The sequence below is a fragment of the Harpegnathos saltator genome, unplaced genomic scaffold (genome assembly GCF_003227715.2).
Source record: "Harpegnathos saltator strain DR-91 unplaced genomic scaffold, Hsal_v8.6 scaffold223, whole genome shotgun sequence".
NCBI classification, from domain to species: domain Eukaryota; kingdom Metazoa; phylum Arthropoda; class Insecta; order Hymenoptera; family Formicidae; genus Harpegnathos; species Harpegnathos saltator.
This window is the reverse complement of record NW_020230010.1, coordinates 202,914-221,022: the sequence shown is the minus strand read 5'-3', so window position 1 is coordinate 221,022 and position 18,109 is coordinate 202,914. Positions and strand designations below refer to the sequence as shown.

General features: G+C 34.9%; 3 protein-coding genes across 9 annotated transcripts in view; 2 read left to right on the top strand and 1 right to left on the bottom strand.

Annotated features, from left to right (window-relative positions):
- RhoGEF64C (Rho guanine nucleotide exchange factor at 64C) overlaps positions 1–581 on the bottom strand; it is a 106,130-nt gene extending 105,549 nt beyond the window's left edge. The window contains exon 1 of the mRNA XM_025298502.1: positions 500–581. The gene's annotated coding sequence lies outside the window, so the exon portion shown is untranslated. The remainder of the gene's footprint in view (positions 1–499) is intronic.
- Positions 582–1,155: 574 nt separating this feature from the next.
- Positions 1,156–4,603, top strand: Rnf146 (Ring finger protein 146). The gene is made up of 5 exons (XM_011155044.3): positions 1,156–1,278; positions 1,362–1,627; positions 1,841–2,092; positions 3,074–3,361; positions 3,519–4,603. Exons 2-5 carry the CDS (start codon positions 1,546–1,548, stop codon positions 3,758–3,760), a joined length of 864 nt encoding a protein of 287 aa, XP_011153346.1. The 5' UTR covers positions 1,156–1,278; positions 1,362–1,545; the 3' UTR covers positions 3,761–4,603.
- A 278-nt stretch (positions 4,604–4,881) lies between these two features.
- On the top strand, positions 4,882–17,431 carry LOC105191529 (maternal protein tudor). 7 transcript variants are annotated; one of them, XM_025298492.1, is made up of 15 exons: positions 4,882–5,135; positions 5,208–5,406; positions 5,637–6,350; positions 6,461–7,471; positions 7,599–8,018; positions 8,138–8,230; positions 8,989–9,545; positions 9,630–9,700; positions 9,779–10,684; positions 10,766–11,201; positions 11,322–11,518; positions 12,535–12,699; positions 12,898–13,055; positions 13,137–15,607; positions 15,692–17,431. In XM_025298492.1, the coding sequence occupies exons 3-15, from the start codon at positions 5,731–5,733 to the stop codon at positions 16,951–16,953; spliced, it is 8,367 nt and encodes a 2,788-aa protein (XP_025154277.1). In that variant the 5' UTR covers positions 4,882–5,135; positions 5,208–5,406; positions 5,637–5,730; the 3' UTR covers positions 16,954–17,431. The 7 variants fall into 7 exon arrangements, with proteins under 7 accessions (XP_025154277.1, XP_025154276.1, XP_025154275.1 ...); XM_025298491.1 differs by lacking the exon at positions 5,208–5,406 and having other exon boundaries at positions 4,882–5,109; XM_025298490.1 differs by lacking the exon at positions 5,208–5,406.
- The last annotated feature ends 678 nt before the right edge of the window (positions 17,432–18,109 follow it).

Genomic DNA, 18,109 nt, shown 5'->3' with positions numbered 1-18,109 from the left:
GTTTCCTTATCCCTCAAGATTTTATCAATTCCAAACAAAATTAAAGTGACGATTGAAATAATACGTGGACACGACAGTAAGTTTCAAGCTAAGTCACGACGCCTATTCTTTATCCTAGTCAAGGTTTAATCAATCTTTTGTGTAGCGTCGTGATTTTTAAGTTACTACGTATGACTGCCTTGTACATGCAATACATTAATGCTGCCTGGTATGTTTACATTCAAATTTTATAATACTTAAGAAACATATCTTCTCAGTTACACAATTAGTATAGCTCAATTCCTTTGTTGTAAGAAAACAAGGGACAACTCTTTATAAATGTCAACATACCAAACAGCCTTAATGCATGATATATAAAGATAGAATAAAAGAAGTTAATTGCTACAACAGGGAAGAGATTGCCTTGTAAGGATATTTAATAATCAGTTGTACGAATAAAGATTTCTAATAAAATTCACATGTAAAATTGCTTCTCAGTTATAATTACTGCTGAACATACCTTGTTATGCATGCGTGTGGGTGTGTTTGACTCATGGAGACGATCAGATCATATCTTCCACATTACCAACGATTTGATCCAAGATCTCGTCCAAAGCAGTCTTTCTGAGAAGCCATCGACAGATAGAACATGTTATATTCAATATGTCGTGTATTATTTTGACGAAAGAAAACAAAATAGTTAAAATAATATGTAAGATAAATGGATCGAGAAATGTACTTCGAATTCTATTATAACGTTGAAATGATCGTTGGAGGCGTTGCATTCTCCTATATGAAATAACTAATTATTTTCATCTTCAAATAGTCATTCTATACTCACATCAGTCGTCGCATAATATCTTGTTTCTTTTGTATATCAATAATTTGAAGGAGACCGAAAAATATTGATAAAAATCGGAATTATTTCTGCGAGGATACTGAATACGTGCGAACGAAATTGTATCCCGCGAACTTAGCGCTTTAACGATTCGAGAATCGCAATATTTGGTCTGTTCTTTTCAGCTGTACTACTGAACTGGTGCAATAAGCTAAAGCGAGAAAAAATATAGTTGTCTCATTCTAACTTATTGCACTAGTTCCGCAGTGCAGCTAAAAAGAGCAGACCAATTGTGTCCGATCTCGAGAGACACTGTGATAACTTCACTCAAAAAGCAGTGCATGCGAGACCAATCGCTATCGCATTCTGCAGCACGATATCTATCGATATCTAAATTATTAAAAAAACGGCAAGCAAAATAAGGTTAAAAAAAGTTAGAGAGAATATAAAGAACGATAACGGTATTATACTTTTCAATTATTCGAGACTTATCAAATTATATCAACTTAATACTGTAACCTGTTGTAAATGTCTTACCAAACAGTTAAATTATCGACGAATGCCGCGCTGTTACATGGAAACTATCGCAAGTGAGAATCGCACACACGCCACAACAAGCAACATGGTCGACTATGGCGAGTGGCGTCTATGGACAAGACGTTTGTTGCTGTTTACTAGTTAAATTGAAAACGATTTATTAATAAAGCTGCAATCAGTTTAATCGCAAAATGGCACAAGCAAAACTTAATATACCGGAGAAATCCGGTGGTACGCTTAAGGAAAAAGACAAGGATGCTGAGGAAAAGGAAGGTAAGATTTTATAATGAATCATTTGATTATATGTATATATGTGTGAGTGTAAATTATTTGATTAAGTATATGTTTGAATATACTTAATATGTAAATACTTAATACTTAATATGTAATTAATATAATGTATTTGTTTCAAGCAACAAATTTTGCTACTATTTCAGTTCCGGTCATACATATAGAAATTTGTAATTCTGTTCATTATTTCTTTAGGTCGTACTACTGTGCCAGAATGTGCAGTATGTCTACAGCCTTGCATTCATCCAGCAAGATTACCCTGTAGTCATATATATTGCTACCTGTGTGTAAAGGGTGTTGCAAATCAAAGTAAACGCTGTCCAATGTGCCGTCAAGAGATTCCACCAGATTTCCTTGAAAGGCCTCAGTTGGTAGAGATTGAAGAAACACAAAAAGAATCAGAACATTCAGAAGAAGAGTACCAATGGTTCTATGAAGGTCGAAATGGTAAAGTATTGTATTAAACAATAATTACATTTTGTAATCAACATTTAAAATTTATGAGTATTTTGTTAGATATTCTTTTTTCCATATTTATATATATTAAAATTATTAAATATTCATAAGTATTTTCTCTATATGCATATTCATATGTTTTCTATTAGCAATAACTTGCAGTGTCTTTAAAAACATTTGTATATGGACGCATATTAGTTGATATCCTACCCCTTCTTAGGTTGGTGGAAATATGATCCAAGGACAAACAAAGATCTGGAGACTATTTACAAACTAGGGGATGCACAATGCGAACTTTTGATCTGTGGCATGCTTTATGTAATTGACTTTGAGAACAAGTGTCAATATAGAAAGTATAATCCACGTTACAAACGCAATATTAAACGCGATAGTAAAGATGCTCCATGCAAGGGTATCTCGGGTGTATCATAACATTTATATAAATATGACCAACTACTACCTGATAAAATGAAAATACTGTTAAAACCAAATTAATAATTAATGGCGTAACATATTGAATATGGATATATCTATTTACAGTGTGCAAAAATTATATATTGCATCTTACATTATCATAACAATTACAATTATAATAAAGCATCCCATAAGTAAGAATATTATATATGATTTATAGATTTGTAGATATTTGTATGACACGTGAGAGAAAGATGCTTATATATTAAAGGTACCTTATAAAAAGGCTAATTGAACGAAGTCATTATTGATGGATTAATTGCTATAATATGTACTGCATAAATGATGTTTATTCTACAGAATACAGAAAAAGATGCATATATCTTCACATAATAAAATAGTATTCTACATCCAAAAGAATTTTTTCTATATTTTCCCAACAATGATTTTACTATTTATTATGTTTTAAATTTATTCATATATGCAAATGAGAGATACTTGGTTTGCTATTTTTTCCACGAAATGGAACGTGATAGATTTTTAAACGAATTCTTGCAGGTTGGTGGCAATATGATGAGCGGACGAGTATCGAGTTAGAAACGGCATATAAGCAGGGCAGAAGAAATTGTGAGCTACTAATTGCAGGATTTCTTTATATTGCCGATTTCGGCTCTATGCTACAGTTGCGTAGAAACGATCCTTCTAGACGAAGAAGAATTAAAAGGGATCTGTACAATGTTCCAAGGAAAGGTGTTGCTGGGTTACGGCTCAATGTACAAGATGAGGAAATTGTGAGAGAGATAAGAGGCGCAGAACGTCCAGCTAGTCCTGCGAGTGATAGTATGGGTACGAAGTGATAATATAAACAATAAAATTATTCTGTTATATTCTGATTATAAAAACTGTTATATGTCATTATTATTATGAAAGTTCATTGTAACCACAAATATAAGAATCGTAATTATATGTTTTTCATCAAATACAAAGACTTTTGTGCTTACAGGTACAGGAGATGGAACAAATACCCCCATACCACCTAGCAATACACCGCAAACACCTGCAGGTGGGACGGCGAGTGGCGATGCTACACCTCTAAACGATAGGATAGATCAAAGATCAGAATCTTTGCATCAAGTTCTAGAGCAAATGCGTTCACTTGTTTTAAGAGAGCATTTATCTCTAAGCAGTGATAACGAGGAAGATACGGAGGATTTGGCAATTCCGGATCATGCTGCTCTCTCATAGCTACAAATGTTAAAAGCATATTCGTCAGAGACAGTGATAAAGTCAGAGACGTGTTTAAGAATCTCCATCTTGTTTCCAAGCTCTCCATCGTGATGTTTCAAGCATTCAGCTCAACAAGATAGTATAATATACGCATATTCACGATATTACGTTTGCTATGAGCGTAACAATGTACAAACTTTATTAATCTAGCGAACAGCATTGCTCAATTACAAGACGTACGAGAAATCGTTACAATTTAGTTACAATTAAGTCTTTCAATCTCTAAATCGTTATTTTTATTCAGTGTATTAAATCAAGTAATTTTTTTTTCTTGCTTTTAAAAAAGTCTTTAATTATACTTGATGTTTGATAAATCGAAATGAATATTATTGTCGTGATAATAGTGAATGAGAATTTCCTCTATGATTAGGAAAGAAGTAGATCTATGTATATTTATAATTTATCTTATAATTTATGATATATTTCATTACTCGCTGAAATGTAATTGATGTACTTAAGACCGTGACTCGTTTTGAGAATTATTATGTTATGTAACAGTAATATATATCTCGTACATTGGAAGAAAATAATATAAAATAAGATTGAAATATACTACAGTCGTTCAGACATATTAAAGTTTCTAATAAAAATGTGTTCATGCCACAAAGGCGTATAGAGAGCGTGAAATATAACGAGAAAACGAAAAAACATTTATTCTTATGATAAGATTGAGTGCAATACGCAATAATCAATAATTGCTGATTTCAAACGAACTCTCTGACTCTCAATGTTCAGAATTCTGAAGTTATCGTCGTCTTTCTTATATTGCACATAGAAATAAAAAAAAAATATCAACCGTCATGCAGTTTATTATTATTACCCTAAAACCAGAAATTCAAAACTTACAAAGGCTCAATAAATAATATATTTATATGTAATATAGAGCGAAGCACCAAGAGTAATTAATTAACATATTTATTGATACAAAAAATAAAGATTGCGACAAATGATCGTTCAGGTAGTCTTGGCTAACATTTGAAATAAGCGCGCTTTTAATACGCGGATGAACTGGGTGCGAACACCACTCGATAAAGCTTTCGGATTTGGTTAGTTTATGCTTTTAGATCCTGATGGAATATGAAAGTATGAACCAACTAAATTTAAGAACCTACCGAGCGCTAAGTAAACGGGTGTAATACCGAATGCGCGCATCGAATGTACTCAAAGGACCTTTCCGTTGGACAAAGGATTAGCAGATCAGCACCGAAAGTGACCGAAAGTAGTGTATTTTTTGAAGCGTGTATGGTGCGGCAAATCTTTGTCATTAACGGCGGTAAACTGCGGGAGAACTTGAAAGAAAGAATAAGGTAGTGGAAAATATACTTAGTTTCAGGTATGATGATGTAGCATGAAACCTAATAAGAAAATTTACGTCCCGTTCACTCTTATGTTTTTGCGACATCAGGAATGTTTTGTATGCGTCAATGGGTATGTGTATTGTACACATTTTCGGAATAGGGGGTCAGTGCGAAGGACAAGTATTATACAACCTCAATAACTGATTAACATGATTTTCGCTGAAAAGTCCGGAACGAAACGAACGATAAGTACATTCGCGAATTAAAATATGTAAGAGAGGTTCGAATCGCGATTATTTTACAATGGTAAGTGTTGGGAAGGAATATGTGTCGGACATGGAATCACGCAAAATTGTACGATATTCGCAGCTCGTCGATTCGATCAACGTGATGATACTTAATTGATACGTTATTTTCTGGCTACATAAGCTAGTGCTCGCATGGTCGTAGATGACTCTAGACTAATACTTTTAAAGCCAAAGAATACGAATAAGAAATAAAAATTTGAACAATAATTGAACACTTATATGTTACAGATTGATAAAAAAGATAGAAGGATAGAAGAAGTTACAGTTATCATACAAAGAACTAAAATTGTTTGATCTAAGGACATAACCAGGACAAATCAAAATGTCTCATCATAGAGACAACATACCATGCCCTACTGAGACCATCATCTTTGTCACTCATGTTGAAAGCGATCGGGAGTACTTGAAGATCTGGGGTCAACAGGATACGCACACTGCTACCTGTGTGGAACGGTTCATTTATCCCTTGGTTGAACAATTCTCTCAAGGTTATGGCCGTCCATCTAAATCCAATCCACCGATGATTGGTGCTTTGTGCTGTGGCAGATTTAAAAATGATGGCTATTATCGCGCAAAAATACTTGATATACGTCGTGATGGCATGATAGTTGTGCATTTTATTGATTATGGCAATATAGAAATCCTGCCACCAAATGATGTCCATTTGTTGGGCAATATACCTGGATCGGAACCTCTACAGACTTATCCAGCAATGGCAACTGAATTTATATTACTTAAAATATTACCTGTAAATGGTGTTTGGGAAAATAGAATAATAGAGACAATCAAGAATATCCTATGTTACAATGAATATAGAGCTCTTGTCAGTAATGTAGCCAATAACCGTTTCCTAGTAAAACTGTGGTATAATAATGAAGATTTCAGTGATTTATTGATCAGACGCCACTTAGGTTTACCAGCAAATGTGCAAGATATTTGCAGGTATATTTTATATTTAGTTTGAATATAAATATATTCTTTTTCTTTTTTTAATTTTATATATAGGTCTTGAAATTTATTTTGCACATGTTACATAATTTTTTATGATTTAGAATGAAGTCTTTCTCACAACCGGAAATGTTATCAACACCAATGTATCAACAACAGAATGAAGGCAATATGAATAATTTTACAACAATGCCAATGATGCAAAATGCAAATATAAATCAGAATACCAACATGCAAGGGATGTATTGTAAAGCTCCTTCTCCTAACATTACTCAACATAAATATATTGCACCTCAACTGTCGCCCCCTGTTCAAGAAGCACTCGTATTCAAGTCTCGAGTCTTGGATGTAGGTACCATGCATGACGTATTGGTATCATGCGTGGAAGATGGTCCACAAAAATTTTCTGTGCAAGTTCAAAGTACGACAGAAATACTGAGCCGACTTATGAAAGAGATAAATAACCGTCCGAAAGAACCGTTGCAAGAACCACCATTACCAGGATCAGTTTGCCTGGGATACACAGAGGGTAGAGTACTGTGCAGAGCAGTTGTGATGTCCGTGATGGAACACAAGTGCAAGCTATATTACGTCGATTTCGGTCATACAGAGGTTTTACCATATACAGACATCTTTCAATTACCACCTGAGTTTATCAATCCCAAAGTTCTTTCCATTAGATTTACATTGAGCGGCCTAAAGGAACTGAACATTACACAAGAGATGAAAGACTACTTTAAAGAACTAGTGTCAAGGAAGCTGCTCTGTTTACAAGTCCGTCCACCAGAAGGACCGCCCTTGATTCAATACGGCGATCTTTATGATAATGGCATTAATATAAAAGACATGCTGAAAAAGGCATTTCCAGTACCAGCTACAGTACCGATGATGTACTCTTATCCGCAATTACGCCGACTGTCAAAAGACGTTCAGGAAATCATACATGTGTCGTTCGTGGAATCGTGTAAGAAATTTTTCGTACAACTTGATAGTGGAACAAAATCCCTCGAATCAATAATGGCTGGTCTGTCACAGTATGCTAAAACTTCGTCTGCTTTTAATATGGCACAACTGAAAGTAGGATTACCATGTGCTGCATTATACGATTCAGAATGGTAAAGCTTGAAACAATATTTTCGGTTATTGTTATTTTAAATAAGATAATATATATAATATAATAATAATATATATAATAAGATAATATATATAATAATAATTATCTTGTGCATTTTACTTATTCAGGTATCGAGCACAAATTGTTAACATTAGTGGAGATAAAGTCAAAGTTGTATATGTTGACTATGGAAACGAGGAGACACTGTCCATAATGTCGCTACGCACGATTCACGATGATTTAGTGACGAAACTACCGGCACAAGCTATAAAATGTGCATTGAATGGCTATGAAGTACTCGCACCGGATCAGGAAATTACCAGTCATTTTGAACGATTAACGCTCGAGAAACGTTTCTACATGAAAGTTGTTGCTTCACAGCCCAATAGCCTATTAGTCGACTTATTTGAGTTTGAAACAATGAGGAGTGTTCATCCCCAGCTATTGAACAATCTATTTTGCGATAAGACTGCAGAAAATTCCACTAGTTCGCAAAATGGAGAAATTCAACATTCTGCAAAAACATCGAATTTATATGACGTACAGAGGTAACAAATTTTATGATATTAGTCTAATATAATTATTTGCAAAAATATACTACTATTTGCAAAAATAATTAAGACGCGTCAACAATCCATTGTAACATTTGTATGATGGCTCAATGTAGGTGCAATTTATTGCATCATAGGTCTGGTACGAATATTCAAGCAAATTTGGCTCACCGACAGAGATTAAAACTGAAAAATATTAACACCGCACGGTAAATTAATAAACGGATAGAGGAATGCTTCCCTAGTTTTTTTTTTTAGTATAACTGAAAAGAAATTAAATGTATTAATTTGTAATCTATATTTAAATCATGTAATTATATGTATTTTATTATTGTCTGTTTATATAGTATATTCAATGAATGTTGGTTTAGATAAAAATATATTATTTTCTATAATAATTGATGTAATTATGACATCTTATTGCCATGAAATATTACGTACAAAATATATATTTTTAGATTACATAGGAATTATTTTTATGTTGAATATAGAATAAATATTATACTGATTTTTTAATATACCCAGACGGCACACGGATGTCCATTGGACGTCCGTTATATGTCCATTTTTTTTACAAAAGATGTCCATTGGATGTCCGTTATATGTCCATTTTTTTACAAAAGACGTCCATAGGACGTACGTTTGTCACTTCGGATATAGGACGTCCGATGGACGTACATCGAACGTCCTACAAGAACGATGCCCAATAAGGACATCCTTGTTACGTCCAATTTATGTCCACGGACGTAAATCGGACATACGGACATAAATTGGACGTGAAACGTACATCCATTGGATGTCCGGTGCTGTCTGGGTATGTTGTCAATATTTATTCTCTCTTTGCATGTATATGCATTTTGTAAATGAATACTTGTTTAGTTGAACAATTGTTCCTGATATCGCATCACTACTATAATATTATTCCAAATAATGTTACTTTAATACAGTTTTATTTTTTTTTTTATAGCGGAGATAAAGACAAGTATAACAAAAAAAGTAATGCAGATTCTTGGAATCGCAATCAGAACGCCAAGTTTTCCCAAGAGAACAGACCAAAAACTTGGAGAGAAAAACAGATTGTAAACGGTGAATGGTCTCCAGAGAAACAATATGAAAACAGACGTGAGCGAACTGCTACTCATTTCCAACGTGATAATTCACAAAACGATCGTTTTGCCAAAGAGGTCAACACAATCAATAGATCTGGGAGATTGTATAACAAATATGATAAGGGCGAAATAGATACACCTAACAAAAGCAATAGAGAAGCCTTCCGAAGTGACAGAAATAGATATCCCACGAATGAACCGAAATTATACCGTAATAATCCTTCTGATAAAGTATTTAATGACAAGGATTCTGATACTTCGTCCAAAGGTAACGATAGCCGCGGGAAAGGCAGCTTTAATCGTAATAGTCGAGGAGAAAGATGTGACAACGGAATACCCAGCAGACTGCAAACGACAAAGTGGAACGACCGAAACAACGATAGGACTAGCTATAATAAAAATGGGAGATTTAACGGTAACTTAAACGTTATTCAATATATATGTGAAATATATTTGCTCAAAATATATTCTATAATTTCATGAATTTCGTTAAATATAGGTGACTACAATACGGGCGGTAATAATTTCAAAAACAAAGAAAATTATACAAACAATATCTCATATAATCAGGTAATGAAAAATTAATAATTATTAATATTATAATCACATATATTCCTGTATTATATATGCGTTTATTATCGTTTGCAGGAAGATACTTGCGAATTTTGGGATACAAAAGATGTTAATACAGAATCACAGAGCACAGTTATAGCTAATAAAGAATCACAACTTGTGCCGATGAATATTACTTTAGGCACTGTAAAGAATTGTGAAGTAGTATTTGTTAATAGTCCATCAGACTTTTTTGTTCAATTAAATCCTGAATGTTTGGAATTAGAGCCAATTATGAATAGTATTGCCGAAACTTACGAGAAAAATGAAGAAATGATGCAAGCATTTGAAATAAAATGTGACACATCCTGTATTGCTCAATATCAAGAAGATCTTAAATGGTACAGAGCGATGATTAAGTCTGTAGAGGGGAATAATGCGACTGTGAAGTTTATCGATTATGGTAATACTGAGTCGGTCGATTTTACAAGAATCAAAACCATTCGAGAAGAATTTTTGAAGCTACCAATACAGGCGGTGCAATGTAAATTGCTTGGATTAACAAATGCGGGCGACCAGGAAGCAATGTATGCAACTTTCATGCAAAAAATTGAAGAGAAATCATTGGCCGTAGAATTTATCAGTGAAGGAAACGGAATATACGAAGTACTGTTGCACGAAGTCATCGATGGTATATCGAGTAATAATTATATAAATGAAGAATTTTGTACAAGCGCAGATTTAACAAAGGCAAAAGAAACTGCGTTGAACAAAGTAATACCTAAAAAAGGACATATAGTTCCCGATTATACTCCTTTCAGTTCAAAGTGGCAGACTGCTTTATATGAGCCCGAGTCTAAACATAATGTAATTATTACGTGGTTCATAAATCCCAATAAGTTTTATTGCCAAACGTTGCGTCAAGAAGCAGAATTCAAAACGATGATGAATGAGATCCAAAAAACGTACGCTGGCAGAGAATCTATAAAACATAAGTTAGAGGTAATTATTACTTTCACTAGAAGTCTTTTTATTTTTTAACAATTCACATAGTGAAAAAATAAATATAATTATTATATGTAGATTGGTTCACCGGTCATCGCAATATTTTCCGAGGATGGTGCTCTTTATCGAGCGGAAGTTGTAAACAACAATGTGCAAAATGGACATGTAGTCCAGTACATAGATTTTGGAAATTGTGCAACCGTAAAACAGCATAATATTTATCCTGTAGAAAAGAAGTTCATGCAATTACCTAGATTAGCAGCTCAGTGTACGTTGAAAGACATTGTACCTAAGAACTTAAACTGGTCCGAAGTTAACAACGATGCACTTGATAACTGTTTCAATGGTGACAAATACGACTGCACCTTCCATAATTTGAACGCTGATCGATACACGATTTCATTGAACCTCAATGGACAAGACGTAGGTAATGCGTTGGTACAGAAAAATCTTGCGGCTTTTGCCGAAAAACTTCAGCCAGCAAAAACAATAACTTTAGCTGAAGCAGTTAATGGTAAGAATCATTTGATAGTTATATACTTATAATATACTGTTTTGCGTTATAATCAAAATTATATATTTTAGATATCTACATAATGAAAAAATATGATACTATAAAAATGATATTTTTTAGTTGTTCCAGAAACACCTAATATAGAAATAACGGCGCTCAATGAGGTAGAAAGGGTAGACATAAGTCTCTTGAGTGGCCAAACACTCAAAATGAAAGTTTCCAATGTAGAAAGCATAACTCGTTTTCATGTCCAACTTCCGTCAGCCTCGAAATGTGAACACCTCATCGACGAATACATGGCAGATAAGAACGCAGAGGTATTATCTAGCATAAGTGCATTATAGCTAGCTACAAGTCATACGCTGTCATATAAGATATGTTGTTAATAAGCATTACGGAGAGAATGGATAGAATTTTCTATTGTCTAATAGAGATGGACTAACAGCTCGTCTTTACAAGCTGTTAACTGTTCTAGCTAGTATTTATCGTCATTTAATAATTATAACAAATCTCAGACGTCCATAATCGTTTAATTAATCTTCTGATCCGTGCGAACAGATTTAGAATTATTTCTGTATAAAATTTTTTGGAAAATTTATTATTTGAAGTTGATACACTACGGTGGTGGAAAAATAACGACTTTATTTAAATTTTTATATAGAAACTTGATGAATTTGGATAGCATATAAATACTAACATATAAATCTGACTTGGACCATATAACAAAATTTATGATAATATGACTTCAAAAATAAATTGTGAATCGTATGCTTCCAAAAGTCTAACAATATTTAATTTTTATCCTATAAAATATCTTAAATCTCATTGCACGATATGTATGGTATTAACCGCTAAATAATTATAACATTGCCCTCATACATGTTCCATTGCTATTGTAATAATCAAATTTCCTGAAATAACTGTAACATAACATTTAAATATTTTATGCCTTGCCATTCTCATTCAACATCTGTACGATCTAAAAATCTAATTTGTTATATTTATTTTAAATATTTTTTTATTATAATTTGTAACAGTATTACACTTATTTATATTACACTTTTTTAGAATTTAAAGATGACTGTTTTGCGTTACATAGTTTTTATGTTATATAATATAGATTGACTTAGCTTATATATAAAAATATAAGTAGAAATAATATTTTAGAAGCATAATATTGAAATTAATAGTGAAATTGTATAAAATATTGCTAGAATAAAATGTAGAATGGCAAAGAGCGAAACGATATAAAACATCGCTAAATCAGCTTAGTGTACAGTTGATCGCATGAATTTAAACGAATTATACGGAGAAGTATATGATGTAATATCAGGTGATGCCGCGACTGTCAAGCCGCGAGATGTGTCTTGGCACGGGTTGTCTAGTCAATGCAAATGGAACATGGAGGCGAGCAGTAGTGATTAACTGTTCGCTCCTCGTCGGATCATTTGACATAAAGTTCATTGATACCGGGGCATACGATGAAATACTGGATAACGTGAGTTTAGTTAGATATTACGAAAACTTGTACAAGCTCAATTGACGAAGGCGCGTGTTGATACCATACATCGTGCGGTAACATGAGATTATAACACGTTAATCACAGACTTCTAATTTTTACATTTATTGATATTATTGATATTTCATTGATTATGATTGATATCGTTAAATTTAATATAAAAATACAATGATCCAGGCTCTGGCTCTACCTGGAGCACTTGCGATTATGCAGAAGCAAGCGCTAGAGTGCTCTCTGCAAGATGTGCAAGCATCTCCCGATGCAGATAGACAGTTGAAGGAATTGATTGAAGGAAAGGATGTGCTCGTTCACGTAACAGAAGTCAACGATAGCAGGTTCGTACATTCAACTCTATATCACCAAGTACTAGTGAGGCTTTTTTTTAGTTTGAGTATTAATTCCTCTTGTTCTTACAGACTCATGGTAAAGCTGTACGACCTGCATGGCAACGGAATAATGAATGCAAGTGATAAAGTTATCTCAACTGTGTGTCCAATGCCTATACTGAGTTCCACTCACAAAGTGTCCATGTCATGCGCTATGATACAGAACGATCATTCTGTCAATGTTTGGCTGCAACGATACTCCGACTATGAGATCGAGGCTAAATTGTTGGCAGATCTGCAACAATACTACTTCAATTCCGGACAAAGACTGAAGCCAGAAGTAAATCTGCTGTGCGCAGTCAAAAGTACAGACGGCCGTTGGTACAGAGGAAAGATCATCAGCCACACCGAAACTACGGCCTATGTCCATTACATCGACTATGGCAATACGGAGGAGATAGCGTTGGAATTTATCATGGTCTTGGAACCGCAGTTTTACGAACCCTACCAATTAGCGATAAACGCAACGTTATCCGTGGCTCTTGCGGGCATTGAAACTGAGCAAATAAACATAGTGCAGACTCACTTAATGAACAAGGAATTCACAGCTGTCTTCTACAACGTGCACAACAAGTGGATCGTCGATCTGATCGAAAACGGTGAAAAACTCAGCGATAAATTACGTTCGTTGAATCTGGTAAGGGAGCAAGACATAGCTCCGCAGTCATTTTCCCAGACGCAAGAATCGTCGACAACCCTCATGTTCGATACGTACGTGTCTCATACCGATTCCCCGAGTCAATTCTGGTTACAACAAGTAAACGAGAACGCAGTCTTGGGCGAACTTCAAGACAAACTTCAACTAGAGGTTCTCAATTTCCCGGCGGTGGACGATATACCAGAAGAAGGCACCTTATGCGTTGCTATTTATTCATTCGATGATCGCTGGTATCGCGCCGAGGTGTTAGATGCGGATGAGGACATCACAACGGTCCGATTCATAGACTATGGCAATACCGATGTCATCGACAAAGCCGGCCACATTAGACAGATGCCGGATACTTGGAAAAATATAAAGAGATACGCAGTCAAGTGTAAACTCGATGTCATTCCCATAGGTACGGAAGATTGGGACCAAACGACCTGCAACAGATTCGGGGAACTGGTAATGTCAGTTGATGTTCTTCAAGCTAAGATAGTAGCGGACACCGTGCCGAACCGTGTAGAGCTTTTTATAAACAACAAGAGCGTCAGCGAGACATTGGTCGAAGAGGGACTCGCTGTCATAGTTAGTTCTGAGCAAGCCGAACTTGTGGACGAGGAAATTGTTGACATCGAACTGGACCCACATTCCGCCTTCGTGTGCCACATCAATTCTCCAAGTGAATTCTGGGTACAAGAGGAAAAATCAGTTGCTGATCTAGAAGTGATGACTGATAGATTCATGGTGGCGGATATGTTCCCAAGAATTGACATCGTGAAGGAGGATTTACTGTGTGTTGCCAAGTATCCCGAGGATTCACAATGGTATAGAGCGCGTGTACTATCTCACGTCGACAAAGGCACGACTCAAGTCATATATATAGATTATGGAAATTCCTCCAAGTCTACGGAAATTCGCGCTCTTCCAGAAGATCTAGCAGATGTGCCGCCTTTGTCACGAAAATGCTGCCTAGAACTACCATCACACGTAAAGGAGTGGTCGGAGGAAGCTTGCAACAAATTCATAGGATTAGCAGCGGATGGTGCGACAATTTTCATCCTGGACGTGTTGAAAGAGCAAGAGACATCAATGGTGAAACTGACGCTGGACAACCAAAACGTGACCGATATTCTGGCGAGTTTGTGCGAGCAACATCTGCCAGTCATTGAGGAGAGACTGCCGCCGCTCGGCGAAGAGAACTCGCCGAACGTGGTGGTCAGTCATATTAACAGCCCAGACGAATTCTGGATCCAAGCAGAGAGCAGCATAAGCGAACTGGAGGTGATGTCGGATCGTTTACGAGACGCACAAAGTTTCGTTACGCTGAATACCTTTGACGTCGGTACGGTTTGCGCTGCTTTATATCCTGAAGATGAATATTGGTACAGAGCAAAAATACTCGCGCATCACGAAGAGGGCATGGAAGTTCTTTACATGGACTACGGTAATTCTGCAGTTACGAAGGAGCTAAGAGTACTGCCACAGGATATTGTTAATATTCCCACTCTGTCGAAACGATGTGCTCTGGAGAAACCGCACCACATAGCAGTATGGAGCAAGCAAGCTTGCGACAAGTTTAAAGAACTTGCCGCTGAAGGGGCTACAATGTTCCAGTTTGAAACTCTCGACGAGAATGACCCGATGCATGTACGATTGAATTTGAATGGGACGAATGTCGTCGAGTTTTTACAAATCGAATGCGAGGACATTACGCAAGTTGAAAAAGTAATTGATGAAGACGTCGAAGTGATTGAAGAAACTAAAGATACTACTTCCACTACAGAGAAACAACTTAAGGTTGTCGCTGATGAAACAGTTGTCCAGCAGGATCATCCGAATGAAGAGATTTCAGATTTTGGTAAGACAATTGAACAAAAACTAACTGAACTAACACTTGATTATATTATTCCTGATACTAACCTATCTTGTTTTAATCAAACAGAGCAGAAGTTAGAGAAATTGATTGACGAAGAAGTAATTAATAAATCATTTGGTGACTCCAATACAGGTAATGAATTTATCGAAGACCAACAAGGATACATAATGTATTCTAACGAAATTGGAAAACTCGACGAAGAATCTGAAGTTGTGGCACCTAAGCATATTACAGAAGTGAGCGAAGTATCAGAAGACCTCGGTACTACAAACGCAACATGTCTTATGCCCGTTGTAACGGAACTTAGCGTCGATGATATCATTGGGAATATGGTAAGGGATATTACTGAGGAATCGGATTCGCAAGAAATTAATGATATAAGCTTGCAAATCATCAACGAACCACAGTCTGATGTTCAAGATGAGGTTCATCGGGTTCAAGGTGAAGTTCATCAAATTCGAGATGAGGTTCATCAGATTCAAGATGATGAAATTCATGAACAACAAAAGCATGTTATTCAAATACAAGATATAAATATAAGTGAACCGTCAGATTTATCAAATGCCAATAAAAAACAGTTGCAGAATGCCACTGAAGATGATGCTAACGAAGAAGAAAAATTACATTCTCAAGTACAATCTGATACATTATTTGTAGAGCAGACAACTATAAATGAAAGGATATCGATTGATACAACGGGAGATGTCACCGAGGATGCAGATTCGAAAGAAATTTTATCGATAACGAACGGATCACAGGATATCGTGCAACTTGACGCTAATCAAATCAAGGAAGAAAAAGAACAGTCTGAGACAAAGCCTAATATAAACGAGCCTTTAGAACAGCAAAACTTGAATACAATATTTGACGATGTTCGTAACAACGTCCGGTGTTTATCGAAGGAACATATAAATCTCACTAAGGAACTTCAAGAACAAAGTTCGACTGAGAATGAGACTGTATACAAAAACACAACCAAGGATGACAATTTACAAATTATATTAAAGAGCGCAAGTACAGATCTGGATGCTTCCTCAAAATCCACAGGCATGGCAGCAATGATGCCACTGCCGTCCGTAACCAAGACTGATCTGATCGAGCAACGTAGGTCTTTAGGTTCGAGGAGACGATCCGAAGATAAGATAGTACCTGGCTGCATCTCCAGAGGCGAATCACCGGATGCGGAAGCGGCAACGTATTCTCTCACACCAAAGACGTCAGAAAAGCTAACAACTAGTGTTGCAAACATCTTGCAACCGGTGGCCGACTCCGTACAGGAGGAGGACAGTGAAATACTTACCGTTCCCGTAGAAAATAACATTCCTTAATACGCGGTATAACTTCATTATATAAATATATATATATATAGTATACATATTGCAAATTTACGTAAATATAACGTAAATCTGCGATATACGAAAGTGTGTTTCTCCGATAAGTAATAAATAAATAAATAAGTAAATAAATAAATAAGTAAACATTACACATTCTTCAACAAGTTATCTTCATTTCATATTTCTTTATGTTTGCATAGAGATGTATTTATACGCGAGAGTATAATGATAATACTGTTATTTTGTTTTTCTTTCATATTCCTTTTCTTTTACAAGTCGCGTTTCTTATGTTGCTACACCAATGCACTCTGATGCCATCAGATATTGAACCAAAGATTAACTCACTTGGCTGATAAATCGTTGTTTACGTTGTTCTTACGTTACAACATAATACTCGTTAATGATATCATGGGACCGTATTCCTATAACTCTTAATCTTAAGTTGCTATTTAACAATAAATATTTAAATTAATTTTGCATTGCTATTTTCTAAGTTAAACTTTCAAGTAAACATCATATTTGAAAAACTTTGCAATTACACGTCGGTGATAATACAACAGATTATTCGTTATCTTTCATTTTGACTGAATAAACTTTAAACATAGAAAAACAAAATTTTATTTACATGACATATTAATAATGATTAACGTAATGGCGACAGTTTTTAATATTAATTCTTAACGAATAAGATAGTACAGTTACTAATTTCTTTCTAATCATACGCGACTATTAAAGTAAATAGCTAAAAAACTGTTACAGTTGTATGTAATGTTCATCGTGGAATTTCAGTAAAAACTTGATAAAAAAATTACGTTAAAACACAGATGATTATAGACAATTCAATTCGGTCACGCATTGTAAAAAAATAATTGACATCGACAGTGATATAAATTTTAACCAAAAGTAGTGTTTTTACATAATTTTGTCATAATTATCATAATTATTACACTTTTGCATAATTAATTATCATTATTGCATAATTTCCACATGTACATTTGAATTATCTATCAGATACATACAACAGTGAATCCATTTTTATATTCTAAGCCATATAATATGATATTCATTTAATTCTTCCTGCAATATATCAATTATATATTAACAGCATTATGATTATAATGAATAACAGGAACTGTATAAATATTTGTAT